The 22,328-nt window shown below is 36.9% G+C and overlaps 1 protein-coding gene across 17 annotated transcripts in view; it reads left to right on the top strand.

Moving 5' to 3' along the window:
* Positions 1 to 22,328, top strand: part of Synj1 (synaptojanin 1) — an 85,724-nt gene that overhangs the window by 31,146 nt on the left and 32,250 nt on the right. For 9 of the 17 annotated variants that reach the window (XM_090348710.1, XM_090348696.1, XM_090348688.1 and 6 more), the window contains exons 10-15: positions 1,790 to 1,871; positions 5,444 to 5,596; positions 8,575 to 8,731; positions 10,999 to 11,022; positions 14,280 to 14,471; positions 16,707 to 16,791. In XM_090348710.1, the coding sequence (XP_090204836.1) occupies positions 1,790 to 1,871; positions 5,444 to 5,596; positions 8,575 to 8,731; positions 10,999 to 11,022; positions 14,280 to 14,471; positions 16,707 to 16,791 (693 nt within the window). Of the gene's footprint in view, positions 1 to 1,789; positions 1,872 to 5,443; positions 5,597 to 8,565; positions 8,732 to 10,998; positions 11,023 to 14,279; positions 14,472 to 16,706; positions 16,792 to 22,328 lie in introns of all 17 variants that reach the window. The other 8 variants (XM_090348723.1, XM_090348702.1, XM_090348772.1 and 5 more) reach the window with 3 other exon arrangements.

Genomic DNA, 22,328 nt, shown 5'->3' with positions numbered 1-22,328 from the left:
GGGGGGTTGGTCATGGGACTTGAACTCTGGGCCTGGGCACTGTCCCTGAGCTTTCAGCTCAAGGCTACTGCCCTACCCCTTGAGCCACAGTGCTACTTCCAGTCTTCTGGTGATTAATTGGAGGTAAGAGTCTCATGGACTTTTTAGTGCCAGGGCTGGCTTTGAACCACGATCCTTAGATCTCGGCCTCCTGAGTAGCTAGGATTATAGGTGTGAGCAACCAGGCCCGGCACCTCAATATTTCTTGACCCCAGTATAGTACAAACTGAAGGAGAAGGCATTGCCTACTCTCTGTCTTTGCAATTTAAATCTCCAGTTGTTGCCGATGAAGCAAAGGGGAAAATTAGAACAGCTTAAGATGAAAATACAGGTTCAAGTACACTTTTGTGGACAAAGCTCAGATTTTAATTTTTTCAATTTGTGTATTCCATTTTATATCAGTGCTATAACAATTTTATAGGACAGTAAATAAAAATGGAAGATCTTAAATTTTTAAATATTTATTTTTAAATACTTGTCTTCTGTGTCCAATGTAGCATTATTAACTTGAAAATAAATTTTGCTTCTAAGGGCCTAGTTAAAAATAAGCATGTGATTGCCTGCTGAGCATGGTGGCTCATGCCTGTAATCCTAGCTACTCAAGAGGCTAAGATCTGAGGATTGAGGTTCAAAGCCAGAGTAGGCACTAAAGAATGTGAGACTCTTTATCTCCAATTAACCACTAGAAAAGGGGATGTGGGGTTATGACTCAAGGGGTAGGACAGCAGGCTTGAATGCTGAAAAGCTCAGGGACAATACCATGGCCCAGGGGTAGGGCAATAGCCTTGAACGGACAGGGCCCAGGCCCAGAGTTCAAGCCCCATGACAAGATAAAAAGGCATGTGAGGGTCAGGAGTTTGGCCTAATGTCAGTGCTTGTGTAGCATGCACAAAGACCCTGGTTCGACTTCTCAGTACCTCATACATAGAAAAAGTTGAAAGTGATGCTGCTTTGGCTCAAGTGGTAGAGTCCTAGCTTGAGAAAGTCCAAGGACAGTGCTCAGGCCCTGAGTTTGGTCCCTAGGATTGGCAAAAAAAAAAAAAAAAATTAAAAAATAATAAGTATGTGATAGATATACATGGCAAAGCATTAAGAGATAAAGAATCTAGCCAGGCACAGTGGCTTATGCCTGTAATCCTAGCTACTCAGGAGGCTGAGATCTGAGGATCAAGGTTCTGGGCACTGAAGAATATAAGACTCTTATCTTCAATTAATCACTAGAAAAGGGGAAGTAGGGCTGTGGCTCCACGGGTAGGGTGGTAGCCTTGAGCACCCAGGCCCAGAGTTCAAGCTCCATGGCCCACAAAAAAAAAAAAAAAAAAAAGTGAAGAATCTAGGTGGTAGATATATGGATATTCACAGTATAATTCACCTTTTTTTTTTTTTTGAACAACTTTTTTTTTTTTTTTTGCCAGTCCTGGGCTTGAGCTTAGGGCCTGAGCACTGTCCTTGGACTTTCTTAAGGCTAGAGCTCTACCACTTGAGCCTCAGCACCACTTCCAGCTTTTTTTTTTTTGTATGTATGTGGTACCAAGGAATCGAACCCGGGTCTTCATGCATGCTAGGCAAGCACTTTAACCACTAGGCCAAACTCCCGGCCCCATAATTCACCTTTTTTGTATCTTGAAAATTGTGGTAGCAAAACGTTAGAAGGGAAAAATATAGTGCTAGATTCTGGTCACTTCAACCATTCTCTGTTTGTTTTTGCTTTTTGCAAATTAGCCATGTAACTTTATTGAACTTGTTACAGATGCCAGAGTGGTACTGTACGAACCAACTGCCTGGATTGCCTTGATAGAACCAATAGTGTACAGGCTTTCCTTGGATTAGAGGTAAAAAAAAAAAGTTAAAATGTACATCGGCCTTATGATACCCCTTTGTATGCTTTGTTAATAATTGTATTTTTCTGTATTGTCTTCAAGATTTTATCTTAGTATAAATAGGGTCCATTTTCTCATGTGTAAGATTATACTTTTGAAGTAACAAATTGATTTAAAAATCCTCACCTGGGCCTGGTGGCTCACACCTGTAATCCTAGCAACTCAGGAGGCTGAGATCAGAGGATCACAGTTCAAAGCCATCCCGGGCACTAAAATCCTAAAATAACCCATGAGACTCTTATCTCCAGCTAACCACCAGAACACCTGAAGTGGCCTGTGGCTCAAGGGGTAGAACGTTAGTGCTCAGGGACAATGCCCAGGCTCAGAGTTCAAATCCCAAATAAAAAAATATATATCCAGCAATTTTAAAGCAATAGCTATAAGAAAAACAAACAAACCAGAATCAGATGGAAATGCCACAGTGAGAATGAAAGTAGCTGAGATTCAACTTTATTATAAGGACTTGTTTATAAAAGGTCTCATTTGAAAGTTTTTCTTGCCTGGTCTGGTGGCTCATGACTCGAATCCTACCGACTTTGGGAGGCTGAGATCTGAGGATCTCGCTTCAAAGCCAGCCTGGGCACGAGTCCTTGAGACTTTTATCTCCAATTAACCATCAGAAAACGGGAAGTGGCACTGTGGCTTAAGTGGTAAAGTGCTAATGTTGAGCTGAAGAACTCAGGGACAGTGGCCAGTCCCAGAGTGCAAACCCCATGACCAACAGCAACAGCAGCAAAAGTTTTTCTTTATCATGTACCCATTAAATTGAGTCTAATATAGACAGTCTCCATCATTTGACCAACCACCTCTCAATGCTGAACTTTCCCTTGTCTTCCTGTTATGCAAGTTAGTATCATAAGTCTATGGTGGATCTTCATTTAATTTCATAAGATCTTTGCATAGTTGTTAAGTACTATAGAAACAAGAATAAGGAGTAACTTTTCCCCCCTCTAGTTAATAAACTTAAATTTGGCCTTTTACTGCTCTGCAGCTTAGACTCTTTTTTTTTTTTTATCTCAGAAGTGAAGTACAATATCCTGTTACAGAAATATGCTTTTTATGTAACTAAGTAAATTTTACTGACCTGGCTTGAGGGTTTTCATTATGATTTACTTAGAAAATGTAATGGATGAAAAATAGAAAAGGAGAATATAATAGAAGAAGTAGAGCTTTCACTGGTGAAGTTTTGTTTCAAGTTGTGGTTTTAAGTGATTGAATACATTTTTATGCATTCAGCATAAGCTTATTTAAAATTCAAGAGTTGTGGGTTGGGAGTTTAGCCTACTGGTAGATGCATGAAGACATGGATTCAATTCCTCAGTACCACATACATAGAAAAAAAGCCAGAAGTGGGTCTGTGGCTCAAGTGGAGAACTCTAGCCTTGAGAAAGCCCAAGGAGAGTGTTCAGGCCCTGAGTTCAAGCCCCAGGACTGGCAATCAGTCTGTCTGTCTATCTATCTATCTGTCTGTCTGTCTGTCTGTCTGTCTGTCTATCTGTCTGTCTGTCTATCTGTCTATCTATCTTTCCATCTATCTCAGAGTTGAAAATAGAACAAATGTTATTTTTCAGGTATCTTAGCTGACTATCTGCTTTTGGTAATTACGTGTAATAGTACTTTTTAGTATAGTTGTAGTCAGCCAACTTAATAGGAACCAAGATTTTTTTTCCTCTTCTTGAAGAATGAAAGATTTAAATAATAAAGGAGTTCCTGGGGAATTATTTTGTTTAATTCTTTGTGCTAACAAAGAACAACTGTTGTATAAATCTCTTACGTAATAAAACAAACCTAGAGTTTTTGTATTCATTCAGTCCTTGATTTTTCTATAATGATGGATTATTTCTCAACTTTTTTTTTTGTCAGTTGGGGGACTTGAACTCTGGTCCTGGGCACTATCCCTGAGCTCTTTAGCTCAAAGCTACCGCCTTATTCCTTGAGCCACAGCACAACTTCTATAATGATGGATTATTACTGTACTTCACAGTACAGAAATAGGAAGGAGTTAAGTAAAAGTGCAGGACAGAGCAGAGTATCCATGGCTCATGTCTGTAAACCTAGCTGCTCTAGGAACCTGAGATCTGAGGATCACAGTTCAAAACCAACTCAGGCAGGAAAGATTATGAGACTTTTCTTTTTTTTGCCAGTCCCTGTGTTTGAATTAAGGGCCTGAGCGCTGTCCTTGGGCTTTTTCAAGGTTACCACTTGAGCCACAGCACCATTTCCAGCTTTTTCTGTGCATGCCGTACTGAGGAATCGAACCCTTGTCTTGTTGCATACTAGGCATGCCCCCTGCCAGTAGGCCAAACTCCCGGCCCTCCATGAGGCTCTTATCTCTAACTAACCATCAAAAATCTGGAAGTAGAGCTGTGGTTCATGTTGCACAACACTAGCCTTGAGCAAAAGAGGTTCAGGGACAGCACCCAGGCCCAGATTCAAACCTCAGGACCAGCACACCCACCAAAAAAAAAAAAAATGCAGGACACAAAATATTATTGAATTGTAAGTCAGGCAAACAGACTGGGTAAGGATTATACAATGTTTGACTGCCAGAATTCACACACAGTAAAGATTTAATTGTTTTTTTGTTTGTTTGTTTTGCCAGTCCTGGGCTTGAGCTCAGGGCCTGAGCACTGTCCTTGGACTTTCTCAAGGTTAGAGGTCTACCACTTGAGCCTCAGCACCACTTCCGGCTTTTTTCTATGTATGTGGTACTGAGGAATCGAACCCAGGTCTTCATGCATGCTAGGCAAGCACTTTAACCACTAGGCCAAACTCCTGGCCCCAAGATTTAATTGTTTTGAATGCTTTTATTGTTAATCTGAGGTGGTAAAATTATGGTGGCTCAAAAGTCCTTAGAACTCATGCATGCAGCTCGCTTTTTATTACATTACCACTGTAAATTTACATCTTAAGAGCTGTCATAACTTTATTGAAAGCTATGTTTTATTTCACTTGACAGCAATTACACAGTCACAGACACAATGCAAAAATTAAGCTAATTTATTCCCTTATATTTAGGTAAATTAGGTAATTATTTTTCTCTGTTGTAATGCATGTTGTTGCTTGATTAGATCTTTAGGAGAACAAAGTAAATTACTCTGATTTAGAAAATACTGTAAGATTTACTTTATTTTTGCTGGTAGTGGGGCTTGATCTTAGGGCCTTGCATTCCTGCTCACAGCTAGTATTCTACCATTGGGCTCACACCTACTTTTGGCTTTTTGCTGTGTCTTACCTCAATCTTGGAAACTTGATCCTCTTGAGTAGGAAGGATTAAAAATATGAGCCACAATGCCTGGTTCTATACATTGATTTTAACATTTAATCAGAAAGAAATTCTTACCTATACAAGTGAAAATTATTTGTAGTTTTTGTAGATTCTTACATTGTGAAATGGTAAGAGTTAGTTGGCCCAGTAAACTTACTGTTTTCAAAGTTTAAATTTTTGATTTGATTATAATAGTTTTTAAAAGCATAATTAATGTATTACTACATTTATAAATATTTCTTATTTGTTGCTTTAGATGCTAGCTAAACAGTTAGAAGCTCTTGGCTTAGCTGAAAAGCCTCAGCTGGTAACTCGCTTTCAAGAAGTTTTTCGGTCCATGTGGTCTGTGAATGGTGACTCAATCAGTAAGATATATGCAGGAACCGGAGCACTTGAAGGGAAGGCTAAGGTACAACTATCTAGACCTATCATATCATTACCAAATATCATTTTTTTCCTTCTCTTATGAATGCTTTAAGATGGTCTTTAAAAAAATTTAATTTTCAAGTTAAATATCTGTTTTAGAATTGTGTCATTATTTTATATCTTCTTTGATACTGCCCTCTACAGAGGTGGGTAGAAAGGGTTAAATGCATTGCACGAATGTTTTATTAAGTATGACATATATTGTCACTTAAAGATAATCCATCAAGACACCGTGTGTGTGTGTGTATGTGTGTGTGTGTGTGTGTATTGCTTATTTCTCATTGTTTTCTGTTATGTGTCTCTTTTACTTTTCATGTTCTTTATGTTCATTATTAATATGATTTTCCTTTACCATAATCATAATAAAATATTCTATATCATTTGACTTTGTGTCTAGTGCATTTGCAACAGTACCTGCTGTTTAATATGTGATAGATGCTCGATGGAAAGGTCTAGCGATCAAGAGTTTATTCAGTAACTACTGTGAACCCAGGATCACTAGAGATTAATTGTATCTTTTATTTACTTTACTTGAAAAAGAGGCTATCAAACTATCATAGAAGTATGAGTTATTTAATTATAATTACAAGTTTCATCATTACTTCGTAATTGCTGGTATTATCTATAGTCTACCTCCCCCTCTGCTGATTGTCCCTGTTATGGGATTTTGGAGCTGCATTTGGGATTTTTTTTTAAGTTATTTTATAAACTTAAGTATTGTTAACCTTTTAATGGATCCCAGCCTCACTTGAATTTATTAACAGCCTAAAATCTGTACAGTTCCTCAAATTATTTCAGGAATAGAAATGAGAAGTTTACCCCCCCACCCGCCCCAGCTTCTTCAATATACAACTGAAACTCCATAAAAACCATTAGTCATTCTCCAAGTTTCCTTCAATTTCCAGATTCCCCTGCTTCTCTGCATCTGCATGCCTTTACCCAGAGAGAATGGCCTTACCTGAAGTGCTTTTTGTTCAATCACCATTTGTGTTGATTTTTATATACATTTACTTTTTAAATACTGCTGGTTGTTTTCATTTGTTCTTTTAAAATAAAAAATATAACTCTTACTATTAAAAGCTGATTCTCTACAACTGTTGCTTAAAGTATTCTTTTATGTTCTTCTGCCATTTTGTTTCTGCCATGACAATATATGTAGAGGTTACATATATTTTCAGTAGTCTTTGATCTTTTACATATATTGATATGAAAATCTTCATATATGAAGTATGCTACTCTGAAGTGAGTTCAAATCTAACATCTGAACTGCTCTTTCTTTTCCTTTTTCTGGATTCCTTTTGATTAAATGCCTGATGTGAATGGTGAGTGTTTTTTCAATAATGTCTTTTTGCATATTGTCCTAGGGAAGGAAATAATACTTTAATGACAGATTATGATGGCAATTAGTGGCTGTTAGGAAGATGATCTCTTCATTCTGCATTCTGTCATTTCTTTAAGAAATAAAAATTACAGAGTTTTAAATTTGCAAACTAAAGTTATTTTTTAAAGGCAAGAGTATTTTATTGACAATAATGCGTAAGATTAAAACAGTTTTTTTGTGATAACTCAATACCTACATGAAGTATGTGTTCTCTAAAAGTTATAGTAGGGCCAGGAACATGGCCTAGTGATAGAGTGCTTGCCTAACATGCATGATGCCCTGGGTTTGATTCTGTTGGAAGTAGTACTGTGGCTAAGTGGTAGAGTGCTAGCCTAGAGAAAGCCCAAGGACAGTGCCCAGACCCTGAGGTTAAGCCCAGGACTGGAAAAAATAATTATTAATAAATAAATAAAAGTTATAGTAAATTCACTGTAGGACAAATTTTATTAATAGTATGAAATTCTTTTAAAACTAGTCCTTCAAGAGATTCACTTTCATGTTTAATTATTTAGGAGTTGTTATTTTTCTATTATCAAAATAATTGGAAGTTTTTGTCAGTGTATGTATATATATATGTAATATGTCATCCTTAAGTTCCCTGTCTCTCTTCACCTACTCAAGTTCAAGTTACTAAGTGAAAAGAAATTTCTTTCTTTTAAATTAATACATTTGTTCATTTATTATAAACAAGTTTAAATACTTATTGCCCTTGATATCATTAGATGGCGTTGAAGCATCTTAGCCTTTTCATTTCTTTTTTATTTTCATTTTATTTTTTATTATTGAGGTAATAACGAGAGGGGTTACAGTTACATTTGCGAGATAGTAGATGCATTACTTCTCACATATTGATACCCCTTCTTATGTTTTGTCCCCATTTTTCTCCTCCCATCCAGCCTTTTCATTTCTTTGTGCAGAAGTGGTCATTGAAAAAGTAAAGAAAATAGTGCTCTTTTTTTTTTCTCTCTTTTTTTCTTTTTTGATCAAGGGGCTTGAACTCAGGTCCTGGGCACTGTCCCTGAGCCCTTTTGCTCATTGCTAGTGCTGTATCATTTTGAGACACAGCATCACTTCTGGATGGTCAATTGGAGATGAGTCTCATGGAGGCTTTTCTGCCTAGGTTGGCTTTGAACCACAGTCCTCAAATCTCAACCTCTTGGGTAGCTAGCATTATAAGCTTGAATCACAGGGATGTGGCTAGTAGTAGCCTTTTAATGCATTGGTTATGCATTTAAAATACAATAATCAGGGTTTCTTTTTGGTTTTTGGTTTTTTTTGCCAGACCTGGGCATGATCTCAGGGTCTGAGCACTATCCTTGGGTTTTCTCCAGGCTAGAGCTCTATACCACTTGAGCCTCAGTACCACTTCCGGCTTTTTTCTATGTATGTTGTACAGAGGAATTGAATCTGGGTCTTCATGAGTGCTAGGCAAGCACTCTACCACTAGGCCAAACTCCCAGCCCCTGGTCTTTTTATACTGACACTATATAAAACCAACTGAAGTTGCAAAATGCCTATTACTTAAGTTAATGTATTTAGAATGAAAGCCCACACTCCTTTTCCATCAACAGGCTGGAAAGTTAAAAGATGGTGCTCGTTCTGTCACCAGAACAATTCAGAATAACTTCTTTGACAGCTCCAAGCAAGAGGCTATTGATGTTTTGCTACTGGGAAATACTCTAAATAGTGATTTAGCTGACAAAGCTCGAGCACTTTTAACTACTGGAAGTTTGCGTGGTATGCATAGTTATTTTATATTTTACTTATGCTACTTTTAGTCCTTTATAAAGTCCAAGAAATGTTTATATAAATAATTGGATTGTAGTTGAAGTAGTTTTGGAAAGAATTTCTATGCAAGTGATTTTTAATAGTTCCCCAAAGGAAGATTATCTCATTTGTTTATATAAATCAATGGCATTAGTTAGCCATAAACTTCTATTTTTTCTATAGCTTATATATGCTTAGATATTATGATAGAGAGATTAAGTTTAAACTGTAGCTATCTTTATACAAAACATTTCTTGTATATGCACCTGGCCCTTATAGCATTCAGCAATTTAATTGTATTTTAAAATGCTTCATTGAAAAAACCCCTAACTGCAGTTACAATAAAAGACTTTAATGTAGTCTTAATTTTTAGTTGTTACTGAGTGTTTCAATCATATTATTCATAATTGCTTATTATTGTTCACTATTATCAATTTTAATATTTGACATAAATACATGGCTTTCAAAAGAATTCAAAATAATTTGAATTCATGTCAAGAAGCATAAGAAAATATTATGGGAAAACTTGGCATTCATTGTAGACAATATATTAGACTTCCTTTCCCCACTCAGTTTATTGAAATACAACTGATAAAATTAGACTTTCTTAGTTCCACTTCTTTTCCATTATTACTTTATAGCACTGAACTTTTTTCCCGTTACCCTAAATCAAACCCTCAATTGCTCCCTGGGAGAAAATTGTTCCCACATTGAGAAATGTCCTCTTGGGTAATTACTTGGTTAAACAGATGATCATGGAATCTTTCAGAATTCCACATGGCTCTCTGAAGGTAGCTGCTTGCAGCCAGCTAGCTCCTCAGGGATATAAATAGGCTGGGGAACTGGGGCTTTTTCAAACTCTGCAAAAGTAAATATGATCTTAGCTACTACTTTCAACTTCAGGCTTTTTTCCTGGCTTCCCAAAGTGTAGTGATTGACTGATTTGTGTTTTGTCACCTCTTTCCACCTTGCCTACTTTGATGTGGAGGCATTATTAAGCAACATTTGAAAGTAAGTGGTTGAAGGAAAGAAGAGAAATAAAGAACCTAAGTTATTTCCAAATTGGAGCATCAAGTTTTCAGTTTCCTGCACATTTTATGTATCATATGCCTTTTAAAAAGTAGGCAGCTGGACTTGGTAGTTTATGCCAGTAATGCCAGCCCTCAGGAGGCTGAAGCAAGATGAGTGTGAGACCAGTCTGCTATACAAGGCATTGTCTTTAAAAAAAAAAAAAAGTGCAATCAGTTCTGCTAAAACACTTTGAAACTGTAAATTTGTTCCAGCATGGGTGTTATTGAAGGGAATGATTTGAGTATGATGCCAATTTTGTGTGAGGTTATGTGTGATTTCATTGGCAAGCAACATTAAATGTAGAAAACTGTCCCAGATCTAAGATGAGTACAAGCATATTAAATGCATGTACACATAAGCAAACACCTTAGACATCTTCCCTACCCTAGTTCACTGTGTGTATTATGAGCCATAACAATTCATACCTGATGTTTCAGCTTTCCATCCATTTTCCAGAAAATCTTCTGCCATTATTCCCAGTTAAACCATTCTGATGCCCATTTCTTCAAGCCAACTTCATTTATATTTTTCAACATGAAGTACCTTATAAGTATTCATGCATTTTATAACCACTTAACATGCATGATATGCTGTTTTTATTGGGTTCCTGTCTTTCATGTGTCACTGTTCAAGTTTCAACCATTTTCCCCATGATCCCCATGGCGATGGGAATTTATAGCAGTTTTGCACAGTGCAGTGTTGTTTTTAGAATGTGTATATCTTGTTATAGCCAAACTGATGATATGTATCAATAGGTGAGTCTCAGAAGGACTAAAACGCACACAATAAGATCATACCTCCGTATCTTCAGTATCATTCAGCTTCTTAGGTTTTTACACTCATAGTCTCACTCAAACACATATCTCAAAACACATACATACACAGGAGCAGCTGAAAGAGCAGGTATATGACCTTCTGATTGTGAAATGGTGGGTATCACCCAGTCACATAGGTTTTCCTTAGTTTCAAAGGGTTTTTATCAGTCATTGAGATTTTGGTTGTAATTTTTGGTGGTTCTATAACCACCAGAAAACAAAAACAAAAAAACCTGTCATCAGATTGACTTAAAATGAGGCCATTTCAGAATGTTTTATCATTATGCTCTAAATTTGAACTGTAACTTGTTTTACTAATGATTCTTTGTTTTCTTCTTGATGCATCCATAGTTTCTGAGCAGACATTACAGTCAGGTACAGTATAGAAAAATCAATCAAAAACTAAAAAGTCTTGTCTTTATTTTACACAAAGATATATGCTTTGAAACGTTCTCAATTTGTTCTTGGAATCTAACAGGGAAATTGCTATTTTGCTTTAATCTGACAAAAAATTGTTTTTGCAAATTCAGTTCTTAATTCAGAAGGAAATATACATTTTTTGTGTTCATCAAAAGTTTAGTTCTAATTAATGCAGCTAGCTTTAATTTTATATCACTTTTTATTTGTTGATATTTTATTCAGATATGACTATTGGATTAATTTAAGAGTACTATATCTACCATTTATGAGTATTGTCTATGCCATTTATGAATACGTATATGTGTCATACTCATGCAGTATTTGAAAAACTTCTCTTTTTTTGTCGGTTGTTGGGCTTGGGGCTTGGGAGTTGTCCCTGAGCTCCTCAGCTCAAGGGTCCCACCCTACCCTTGAACCACAATACCAGTGCCACTTCTAAGGTTTTTCTAGAGGTTAATTGAAGATAAGAGTCTGGACTTTTGTGCCCAGTGCCCTGGCTGGCTTTGAACCCAGTCCTCAGATCTCAGCCTCCTGAGTTGCTAGAATTACAGGCATAAGCCACTGTGCCCGGCCCTTATCTCATTCTTTATTGGTATAGATGACAAATTTCCTGTAGGTACAGACTTGGACTAAACTATGACCTGAATCTTTTAAATTTAAACTTCACCAACATTGCTAACAAATTCAGAAGAGTTACAAATGATAGTTATTAGTTTTATTTACTCTTTATTTTAGGGATCTTTCCTGGACTAGATTTATGATATAACTTCAAAGATAAATTTATGACAAGTAAAAAAAAATAAGTGAAACTTACCAGAAACTTGGCTGAGAAAATGACATTTTTCTACCTTAAGATTTGGTATTGATAATACTTTTGTCTAGTTATTGATTGTAAGCTTTTGAGAAGCTAGGTGATTGTTCGAGAAGGGTGGAAAGGGATTACTACTGTCTTGAGGTTATGTAATACTACAATTTTCTGAAATTATATTGTATTTAGAAGTGGACATCTGTTTTATGGGCACAAACTCATATTTTTAAGCACTACAAGGCAGTCAGTTAAGAATAAAGTTGGGGGGGCAGGGAATGTGGCCTAATGGTTACCTTCAAAATACTGAAATGTTGTTTTATCTTTTCTACTCTTCTCCTCTGGAGAATGTTGGTATCATCAAATAATACCAGAGTAAAATGCAATATGTAATAGGAAGTAAAAATAGTTTTGACTTAATTTTTTCTCACTAGTTAACTTCAAATTAAGTATAAATTATGTTTTTAACCCAAATTAAATTCCTAGGGGATTTTGGTTTTGTATTTTGCTGGCCCAATGGCTTGAACTCAGAGCCTGGGCTCTGTCCCTGAGATTGCTTTTGCTTAAGGCTGATGCTCTATCACTTGAGCCATAACACCACTTCCAGCCTTTTCTGATTAGTTTATTGGAGAAAAGTTTCACAGCCATCCCAGGGTGGTTTTGAACATGATCTTCAGACTGGGATCTGATCCCAGTCTCCTAAATAACTAGGATTATAGACATGAGCCACCACATCTGGGCTGAGCTTCTATTTGGTGTTTTTTTGTTTTGGTGTTTGTTTTGGGGGCTTTTTTTTTTGTGAAGCATGGGGTTTGAACTGCCTGGGTACTATTCCTGAGCTCTTCAGCTCAAGGCTACTGCCCTACCACTGAGCATGGGCATTGTCCCTGAGCTCTTCAACTCTAGGCTACCTACCACCCTAACCTTGGGCCAAGCCCCACTTCCCTGTTTTCCAGCGGTTAATTGTTTTTTTAGAGGTTAATTAGATATATGAGTATCAGGTCTTTTGTTCCCAGGCTGGCTTTGAACCTTGATTCTTGGATCTCAGCCTCCTCTGTGTAGCTAGGACTACAGGTGTGAGCCACCACCTGGCCTATTTACTTTTAAGTACAAAGAATTTAAGGAAAAGAGAGTATGTCTTAGAAGGCAGAAAGATAAGTGACACACAAAAAAAAAGCAGGCAGGAAATAGACTAAAAATTAAAAATATATGAACATTAATTATTTAATTAAATATTTAGGCCTTTGTCCTAGGTACTCTATGTTACTAGAGATGGTGCATTTCTACCTTCAGAGAGTTACTCATGAGAGATGGTTACAGGATAGATGAATATTAATTACCTGAAATTTCTGTAACCAGAAATGATTCAGATTTGGTTGTTTTTTGGGATTTGGAATGCTTTCAGAGATTTTGTTTCTGAGTATCTCTAATCTGAAAGTTTGATAACCAAACTGTTTCATAACCCTAACCTTTAGGAGCATTGTGTTGGCACTCAAAAATTTTTAGTTTCAGATTTTAGAGACAGTAGTCTGAAACTATAAATACAATAGCAAAAATTAGGAAGGAAGTGGAGAGAATGGAAGATTTAGGGCAGAGTAAAATTTTTAATAAAATAGAAAGGGAAGGCCTCACTTAAAAATAAAGATCCAAAGGAGATGAATAAAGAATAATGAGTGCTACATTCTGTGAGAACAACCCAGTGTATGTTCTGTGGTAGGAACAGACTATAATCTCTTCTTAAAAAAACAGAGATGGCAGTAACTTGGTGGAATGTAGGAAGGCAGAGGATGAGGGCAAAAACATTGTTAGTTATGACCTATCTACTTGAGTGAGAGGAGGCACATTCAGTAGCAATTTCATTTTGACACATCTTCCATAGTGTAAACACACACACACACTCACATATTTTGAATTTTTTAGTTCATGGATCTATTCATCAAAAATATTTGTTAGTAATGAAGATTGTAAGTGCAAATATTCTTCATTGTTTTTGCTTGGGAAAAAATAAAGATTATTTTAACAAAAGTTGTATGAAAGTCAGTTGTTATATTCCCCAAAATATAGTTTTTAAGTTTTGTAGATCATGAAAAATGGCATTCCATTTCACTGAAACAGAACTGTTTGTTCTGCATCTATTCTGCAATAATGTAATTTTTTTACATTGCTATTTTTAATGGCCTATTTAAAAAACTTGTGTTGGCTAAATAAGTGCCTCATTCTGGGCTTTGCACTCAAGACTGGTCTTTTTTCTTGTGCTTGTGCATGTATCTTGTTTGTGCTTGTGATGATGAATGACTTTATGTTTTCCAAACATCCCCTCAGTTATAAAGATTAATTTTTTATAAAGATTAATTTTTATAAATGGTTTAGTGACACTAAAATTATGTTTTGTTTTGTTTTTGATTAGCATCTTCAAAAGTACTAAAGAGCATGTGTGAAAACTTCTACAAGTATTCAAAGCCCAAGAAAATTCGAGTATGTGTTGGAACCTGGAATGTAAATGGTGGAAAGCAGTTCCGCAGCATAGCTTTTAAGAATCAGACACTCACTGACTGGCTCCTTGATGCACCCAAATTAGCTGGCATCCAAGAGTTTCAAGGTTGGCTTTTCATAATGTGTGTTCAACTAAAATTCTGACTGACTGTGAGACATTCACTTCATAATATGCACTTATTTATTAAAGATACCTGGGCTTCTTTTATATCTTTCAAAGCCAACTTTTCTAGATATTAAACCCATTAAAACCTTAACTTCTTTTTTTTATTCCTAGACCCTTTTTTTCTGTCTAATAATAGTGAAAAAAATCTTAGTTGATTCTCAGAAATATGAAAAAATATGTAAGGCAGCCAAACATGCAAGGGATTCTAGTTTTGTTTTATTCTTTTTACTGGACATAAACCAATTATTTTGTAATTGAACATTGAATTTTATTTTCCATTCTAGTATGTTTCATTTTTCAGAGCGGGTCTTATAATATTTGTTGGCACTTTAATAACTTAACAGTATTTGTTTATTCTAGCAAAACCTTGGTTGTTGTTCAGTTTAAATATTGTGTCACCAAGCTGTTAATAGATAGACACAAACATTAAACTAAGGGTATTTTTATTATGATCTTGATTAGATTCTAGAATTTAAGGCCATTTTCTTAAAAGACTTTTTATTACATATGAAGGCGAAGTGTAGAAAATGAAATGAAGTATACATTTTTTCTTCTTTTAGCAGTTTTTTCTTTTGTTGGTAGATGGGCTTGATACTCAGAGCCTCATGCTGTCTGGGCTTTCTTTCAAATGATTGGTGCTTTACCATTTAAAGCTGTGCCTCCACACAGCCTTTTTGTTGGCTAATTGGAGATAGAGTCTCACAAACTTTTGACTGAGCTGGTTTCACACCATGCTCCTCCAGGTTTCAGCTTACTCAGTAGCATGAATTATTGGTATGAGTCACTGGCACCTGGTATTTTACTTTTTGTCAGTTATTTCTTATTTTCTGAGATTTTGCCACAGTAAAGTGGGAATTTTTTTTTCTTTTGGCCAGTCCTAGGCCTTGAACTCAGGGCTGGGGGCTTTCTTAAGGCTAGTGTTTTATCACTTGAGCCACAGCACCACTTCTGGCTTTTTTCTATGTATATGGTACTGAGGAATTGAACCTGGTCTTCATGCAAGCTAGGCAAGCACACTACCACTACCCAAACTCTCAGCCTAAAGTGGGAAATCTTAAGAGTGCCTTTCTGGGGCCCTGAGCGTGAATGTAGGTAGTCTGAATCCAGAGTCTCTGTGTCATGCTGCATTTTGAGTATGAACGTGAACAAGTTATTTAGATCTTCTAAAGCCTTATTACAAAACTGTTTTATTAGATGTCTGTGTGATAACTAATGAGATGGTGAAGGATTGAGCCTTGTACATAATGACAGCCAGTACATATTTTGTATTTCTGAGATTAACCCATAGTTTTTGCTCAGTCATCCTAGCTATTTGTCATTATTTCTCAGTTCTTGGAGAACTGGCCTACTTTTTCTGGAGTAGCTTTTGTTATTTTCAGTCCTTTTCAGTTACAAGAGTAATAATAGGGACAAATAGATGTGTCATAACCCTCGATTCTGTTCTTGTTTTCCTGGATTTCTTCCATCCAGGAAATAACAAAAAGGAAAAGATTAAAGATCAAGTTTGGTTGTGAAAAAATGCTTCCCAGATATCTTCAATTTCAAATGATTTCTATTTTCTTTATTCTTTTTTCCTGTTCTAAATAGTTCCTCTACCTTTCCAGTTCTGATTTATTTTATCCTTTGAGAAGTGTCTTATTCCTCTGCAGTCAATGGTCCAACTTTAGCAGGAGTTTTTTTGTTGTTGTTTTTTTGTTTTTGTTTTGTTTTGTTTTGTTTTGCCAGTCCTGGGACTTTTACTCAGGGCCTGAGCACTGTCCTTGGGTTTTCTCAAGGCTAACACTCTGCCTAATAATCATGAGGCCTTGAGTTCAAACCACATAAATAAACAAATACTAATCTTAAGCAAGTTAAAAATATTTTCTGATAAACAGTAATTTAAAGTACTACTATCTGAATCATGAGTTTTTTACCTTTAATGTGAATTTGGTTATACTGAAAAAAACAAAAATGAGACAGACCTGGTGGTACATAACTCTAATCTTATTACTCAGAAGGTGAAGGAAGGAGAGCTTGAGGCTAGCCTGGACTACATAGTGAGATTTGTCTCAAACAAGCAAACAAACAAAAATCCCTAGGAATTTTATGAGATTCTGTTCTGTGTTATGTTATACAGGGTGGGTGCCATTTGAATAAGGCTATGTTTAAAGATATTTCTTGGATACTTAATTTTAGACAAAAGAAGTAAGCCAACAGATATATTTGCAATTGGTTTTGAAGAAATGGTAGAGCTGAATGCTGGAAACATTGTGAATGCAAGGTAAGCAAACTAGGTAGTAACACTGGAAAATTGTGCTGTGAGGGACAAGGCAAACAGTTGAGTTACAATGAATTGTTATGGGGATATGTTAAGATAATAGATGGAAAGGTACTTTTTAAACCATAAAGTAGCAGTTCTCCAACTTTTTTTATTGGAAGATCTCTGCACACTTAAATATTCAATTTCAAAGAACGTATTAGTGTTGGATGCTGGTTATGGCTCTTTACCATTATACTAGAAATAATCAAAACTAAAAATCTGTGAACATTTATTTTAAAATAGCAACAGTAAATCCATTACAGTTAGCTTTTTTTTTTTTTTGGTCAGTTGTGAGGCTTGAACTCTGGGGCTGGGCACTGTCCTTCAGCTCTACCACATTGAGCCATAGCACCACTTCCTGTTTTCTGGTTGTTAATTGGAGATAAGAGTCTCACTATCTTTTGTACCCTGGCTGGCTTTTTAAATTTCTTATTATCAGGGTGATATGTAGAGAGGTTACAGTTACATTCGTAAGATAGTGAAGTGAGTACATTATTTGTCTATCCCAGGTTGGCTTTGAACCACAATCCTCAGATCTCGACCTCCTGAGTAGCTAGATTGCAGGTGTGAGCCACCAGTGCCCAACATAACTTTAAAAAAAAACACTTCCAAAGGAAATAAAACTCAATAACATTTGTAAAGTAAAAAATTTACTGAGAAAGGTAACATTCTATAGTTTTGCAAATTTTCTTAATGTCTGGCTTAAAACAGATGGATACTGCAGGGTTTTACAGTGTATTGTTTTGACATGTTTGAAAAATTTTAAAGAAATAGAAAAGGAAATATTTTAATAGCTTCTCAAGGTGATTTCTTCTCCACGACCACCCCAAAAGTCAACAAATGGTAGTGTCTAATTGTTCATTACAAAAGAATTTTAAACCATGCTAGTAAACTTTTTCTTTTGGAGGTTTTTTCTTTTATTCCAATGAGGCAAAGAATATATTGCGGCTATCTTTAAGCTAGTAAACTTTTTATGCCGTATTTCTACTAAATTCACTGTTTTTTTAATCTTGTATGATTTTATAACATCATGTATGGGCTATTTACAAAAGTTCAATGACAATCTACAAGACTATTCAGATTTTTACTTATACAGAATCGAAGTATCATATTGGTTAATAGCATCATGAATCATCTCAGAAAAAAATTTTAAATCTTTTTATTTTTTTATTACGATTAAGTGGTTATATATGTTTTACAGTATTGTGACATAGTTATTCTTAGCAGTTATCGTAATCACTTTTTTACTTTTATAATACTAAGCATTACTGTTGTAGTCTACAAAATGTATAAATGTTGGGATATACAAAAACCTCTAGACTTATATAGAATGAAAGGTTTAACTCTTTGGATATTGGCAGTGAAACCATTTCTTCCAGGTCGGATGTTATGTACATTTCTTCCCTTTGCTAGGGATTCGGTGGTTCTCATTCTCTCTGTTCCATCATCATCCTTGAATTGTTTAGATTTAATACCCTCATGTCAGGGAGACCATGGGCCTTTTGTCTCTTTAGTCTTGGCTTATCTCACTCAACATAATTTGCTTTACTTCCATCTACTTCCCAGTTAATGCCATTATTTTATCTTGCCCATCAGAAAAACCTTTATAAATATTGAGGTGCTGTAAGTTTACCAAAATTCCTGTTTGCTTGCAAGTTTGTTTTATCACTGGAAACACATACTACTGGTGATTTTCCTTGAACAATAATGTAAGACTGTATAACCATAGTCTGTCATTAGTTCTTTTTTTTTTTTTTTTTTTTGCCAGTCCTGGGCTTGGGCTCAGGGCTTGAGCACTGTCCCTGGATTTTTTTCTCAAGGCTAGGGCTCTACCACTTGAGCCATAGCACCACTTCTGGCTTTTTGCTATTTATGTGGTACCGAGGAATTGAACCCGGGTCTTCATGCATGCTAGGCAAGCACTCTACCACTAGGCCAAACTCCCGGCCCCTGTCATTAGTTCTTTTAAGGAAAAAAATGGGTCTTGCAGCCTTGGCACAAGCCCCAACTGTCACCTCCTCCCAAGGGTGTGCAACACTATGAAGTGCCCTCTCTCCTCCCCCTTTCCCCCTTCCATGCAGTGCTGCCATTCCCAACAGGTCAAGATCTGGTTTCAGAACCTGAGGATGAAGTGGAAGAAAGATTACAAACTGCCTAACACCAAGATGTGATCCTTCAATCATACCTTAGCCTCTACTTGCCCGCTAGGGAAAGCACAAACTCAGAGCCCTCACTCTTATATCTCCACCCTCTTCCTGATGGCTCCATACCTATTTCTCCTTCCATATAATCTTTTAGAGACCTAGCACAGTTTCTATCCCTTACCTTCTCTTCTCCCTTTTCCCATTCACCTGACCCCATCTGGATCTTAACAGATACCAAACCAAAACCCAACACAGTGAAAATGATAACCAGAAAAGAAGACATCATCCCCAGTAAGAGTGTGTACTGGTTACCACCCAAGCAAGGACAGTAGTCAAGGAGGCTGTTAGGTGGAACAGTCCGGGGGCCTAAACAGGCTGCTCGGTTTAAATACCTGAGGCCCACTTGCCATGGAATACTTTGGAGATATCTCAAGTCACCTGGACAGTGCAGCATGCTGATTGGGACATATACTTGTGTATATGTGGCAAGCAGAAGGAGATACCTCCCCAACTTATATTGAGAGCTCATATGAGCGTATGTTGAACTGAAAGAGTAGACATTATGGACCTCATAAGATTATTCAGTTCTCAAAAGGTGTAGACCTTAATGGTAATGTGAACTGTCAGTTTCCCTTCCTTGCATTTATTTAAAGATACTGTTATAGAGATATTGTTCTTATTTTGGGGGATAGAGGAATGCATTTAAACCCATGTGTAACTATACAAAGTGTGATATGGCTGTATAAAAGCCATGCAATAAGAATAAACTTCATTTAAAAAAAAAAAAGCACATTCAGAATTGGGGTCGGGAGTTTGGCCTAGTGGTAGAGTGTTTGCCTAGCATGCACAAAGACCCAGGTTGATTCCTCAGTACTATACACATAGAAAAAGCTGAAAGTGAGAATTCTAGCCTTGAGAAAGCCCAAGGACAGCCCTTAGGCCTTGAGTTCAAGTCCCCAGGACTGGCAAAAAAAAAAAAAAAAAGGACTACTTCATCATTGCTTTAAAAAAAAATTAGAGAGACAAAAGGAAAAAAATGTAGAAAAGATGATGAGGTGATGATTAAGGAGGCAGAGAAGATCCTGGTTCAGGGCTATCCCAGGAAAAATGTTGAGACCTCAGTCTCAGCAGAAAAGGAGGAATATGGTAGCACACTCTAGTCATCCTACCCGCAACCTCAACTAGACGCATCAGTAGGAAGATTGCAGCAGGCTGGCATGGGCAAAAGGAAGGGCCTGTCCTCAACATAGAACTCTTCACCTCAAGGCTCTTGCTCTACCCCTTGAGCCACAGTGCCACTTCCAGTTTTCTGGTGGTTAATTGGAGAAAAGAGTCTCGGGTACTTTGGTGCCTAAGCTGGCTTTGAACCAAGATTCTCAGATCTCAGACTCCTGAGTAGCTAGGATTACAGGCGTGAGCCACCAGCGCCTGGCAGCATTTTGCAATTCTTAGTAAAATAATAGATTTGAGCAATGATTGTTAATGTCATTAGAAGGGCTAATGAGGAACTTTGTAGTATGGTAGGCTTACTGCAAAGATAATAGCCTCTCCCTGTGATTCTGTGGGAAGTACATAGCACCAGCTAGGAGATAATATATATATATATTTTTTTTTTTTGCCAGTCTTGGGCTTGAGCTTAGAGCCTGAGCACTGTCCTTGGACTTTCCCAAGGCTAGAGCTCTACCACTTGAGCCTCAGCACCATTTCCGGCTTTTTTCTATGTATGTGGTACCAAGAAATCGAACCCGGATCTTCGTGCATGCTAGGCAAGCACACTACCACTAGGCCAAACTCCCGGCCCTGCTAACTATCTTTCTTAGTCAAGATTCTACATCAGTCAATTAAAACAAGTATTGGTGATAGAACAATAAGATACTACCATACTGACATATCAGCCAAAGCCAGACTGTCATTAAGGGCAAATGATCCAGTTTTCTTTAACAACAATAACATTAAAATAGGTTTGCAAGGAGGATTGAGAAACTAATAAGATTGAGAGATTCAAGAACCATGACAAACTAACTATGATATAGAAGTCATGTTTAACCCATTTTAAAGAACCAACCAAGTGCAGGAAGACATTTTGTACATAATTTTGGAAGTATCACTATTAACTCAGTATTAGATGATATTAAGGAATTGTTCGTGTTTAAGTGTAATGATGGCATTGTATGTAAGAACTGTATGTAAAATATCCTGTTATAGCTATGTGTAGTGGCTCAATGAGAGGATTCAGAGTTTGAGGCCTGCATGGGTAAAAAAGAACTTCAAGATATTTCATCTCAGCCAATGGTTGGGAATAGTAGTATCAGCCATATCTGGACACCATGGCTCCTAGCAACTCAGGAGAGAACAGGTAGGAGGATCACAGCCCAGATCGCAATATCGAATGAGACCCTACTTCAAAAATAACCAGTGTAAAAAAATTGAGTTGGAGTCATGGGTCAGTGGTAGAATACCTGCCTAGCAAGCCCCAAATTCAGCCCCTAGTACTAGTCTCCCCACCCCTACCCTGTATACATTGGAGCTGCATCTTGAAATGTTCATGGATGAAATGGCCTGTATCTTAGACATAATCTAAAATATTCCAGATTTTACCAAGAACAAAAGATGAGATGGTGTGTGGGGGGAGGAAACAGTGGAATTAAAACTGTTAGCAATATGATAGTTTACAATTGTCTCCTTTTTGTATACCTTTCTCTCTCTCTCTCTCTTTTTTTTTTTCAGTTGTGGGGCTTGAACTCTTTGCCTGTGCACTGTCCCTGAGCTATTCAGCTCAAGACTACCACCCTAGTCGTTGAGCCAAGTACCACTTCCAATTTTCTAGTGGTTAATTGGAGATAAGATTCTCACGGTTTTTAGTGCTCTCTCAGCCTCCTGTGTAAATAGTATTACAGGCATGAACCCTAGGTAGCTCTGTATATATCTCTTAAAAATTTTCTGTGTGTGTGTATGTTTGCACCAAAGGGCTTGAACTCAGGTGCTTTTGCTTATGGTTTGTGCTCTTACCACTTGAGCTATGCATCCATTCCAACATTTTGCATTTTGCTGGTTAATTGGATCTAATAGTTTTATGGACTTTTTCTGCCTGGGCTGATATTGGCTCTCTATCCTTAAATCTTAGCCTTTGTATTAGCTGGAATTATAGGTGTGAGTCACTGGCTCCTGGTTTCCAGATTATTGCTTTCAAGACATTGTAAGTCAGGAAAAACAGGAAAATGAGGGGAGAGGTTTCCTCTCCATGACCCTGAAAATCTTTAAAAAGAGTGAAGCTTAACATCAGCCACCTGGGTTACTGTTCCTAAGTCAGTTTATACTTAATTTTGTTAAGAAGTCATGGATCAGATTTTGAAA

This window comes from Megascapheus bottae, chromosome 1, assembly GCF_031878675.1.
Source record: "Megascapheus bottae isolate mThoBot1 chromosome 1, mThoBot2.hap1, whole genome shotgun sequence".
NCBI lineage: Eukaryota > Metazoa > Chordata > Mammalia > Rodentia > Geomyidae > Megascapheus > Megascapheus bottae.
The sequence above is the reverse complement of the archived record's forward strand: the minus strand, read 5'-3'. Positions and strand labels throughout refer to the sequence as shown.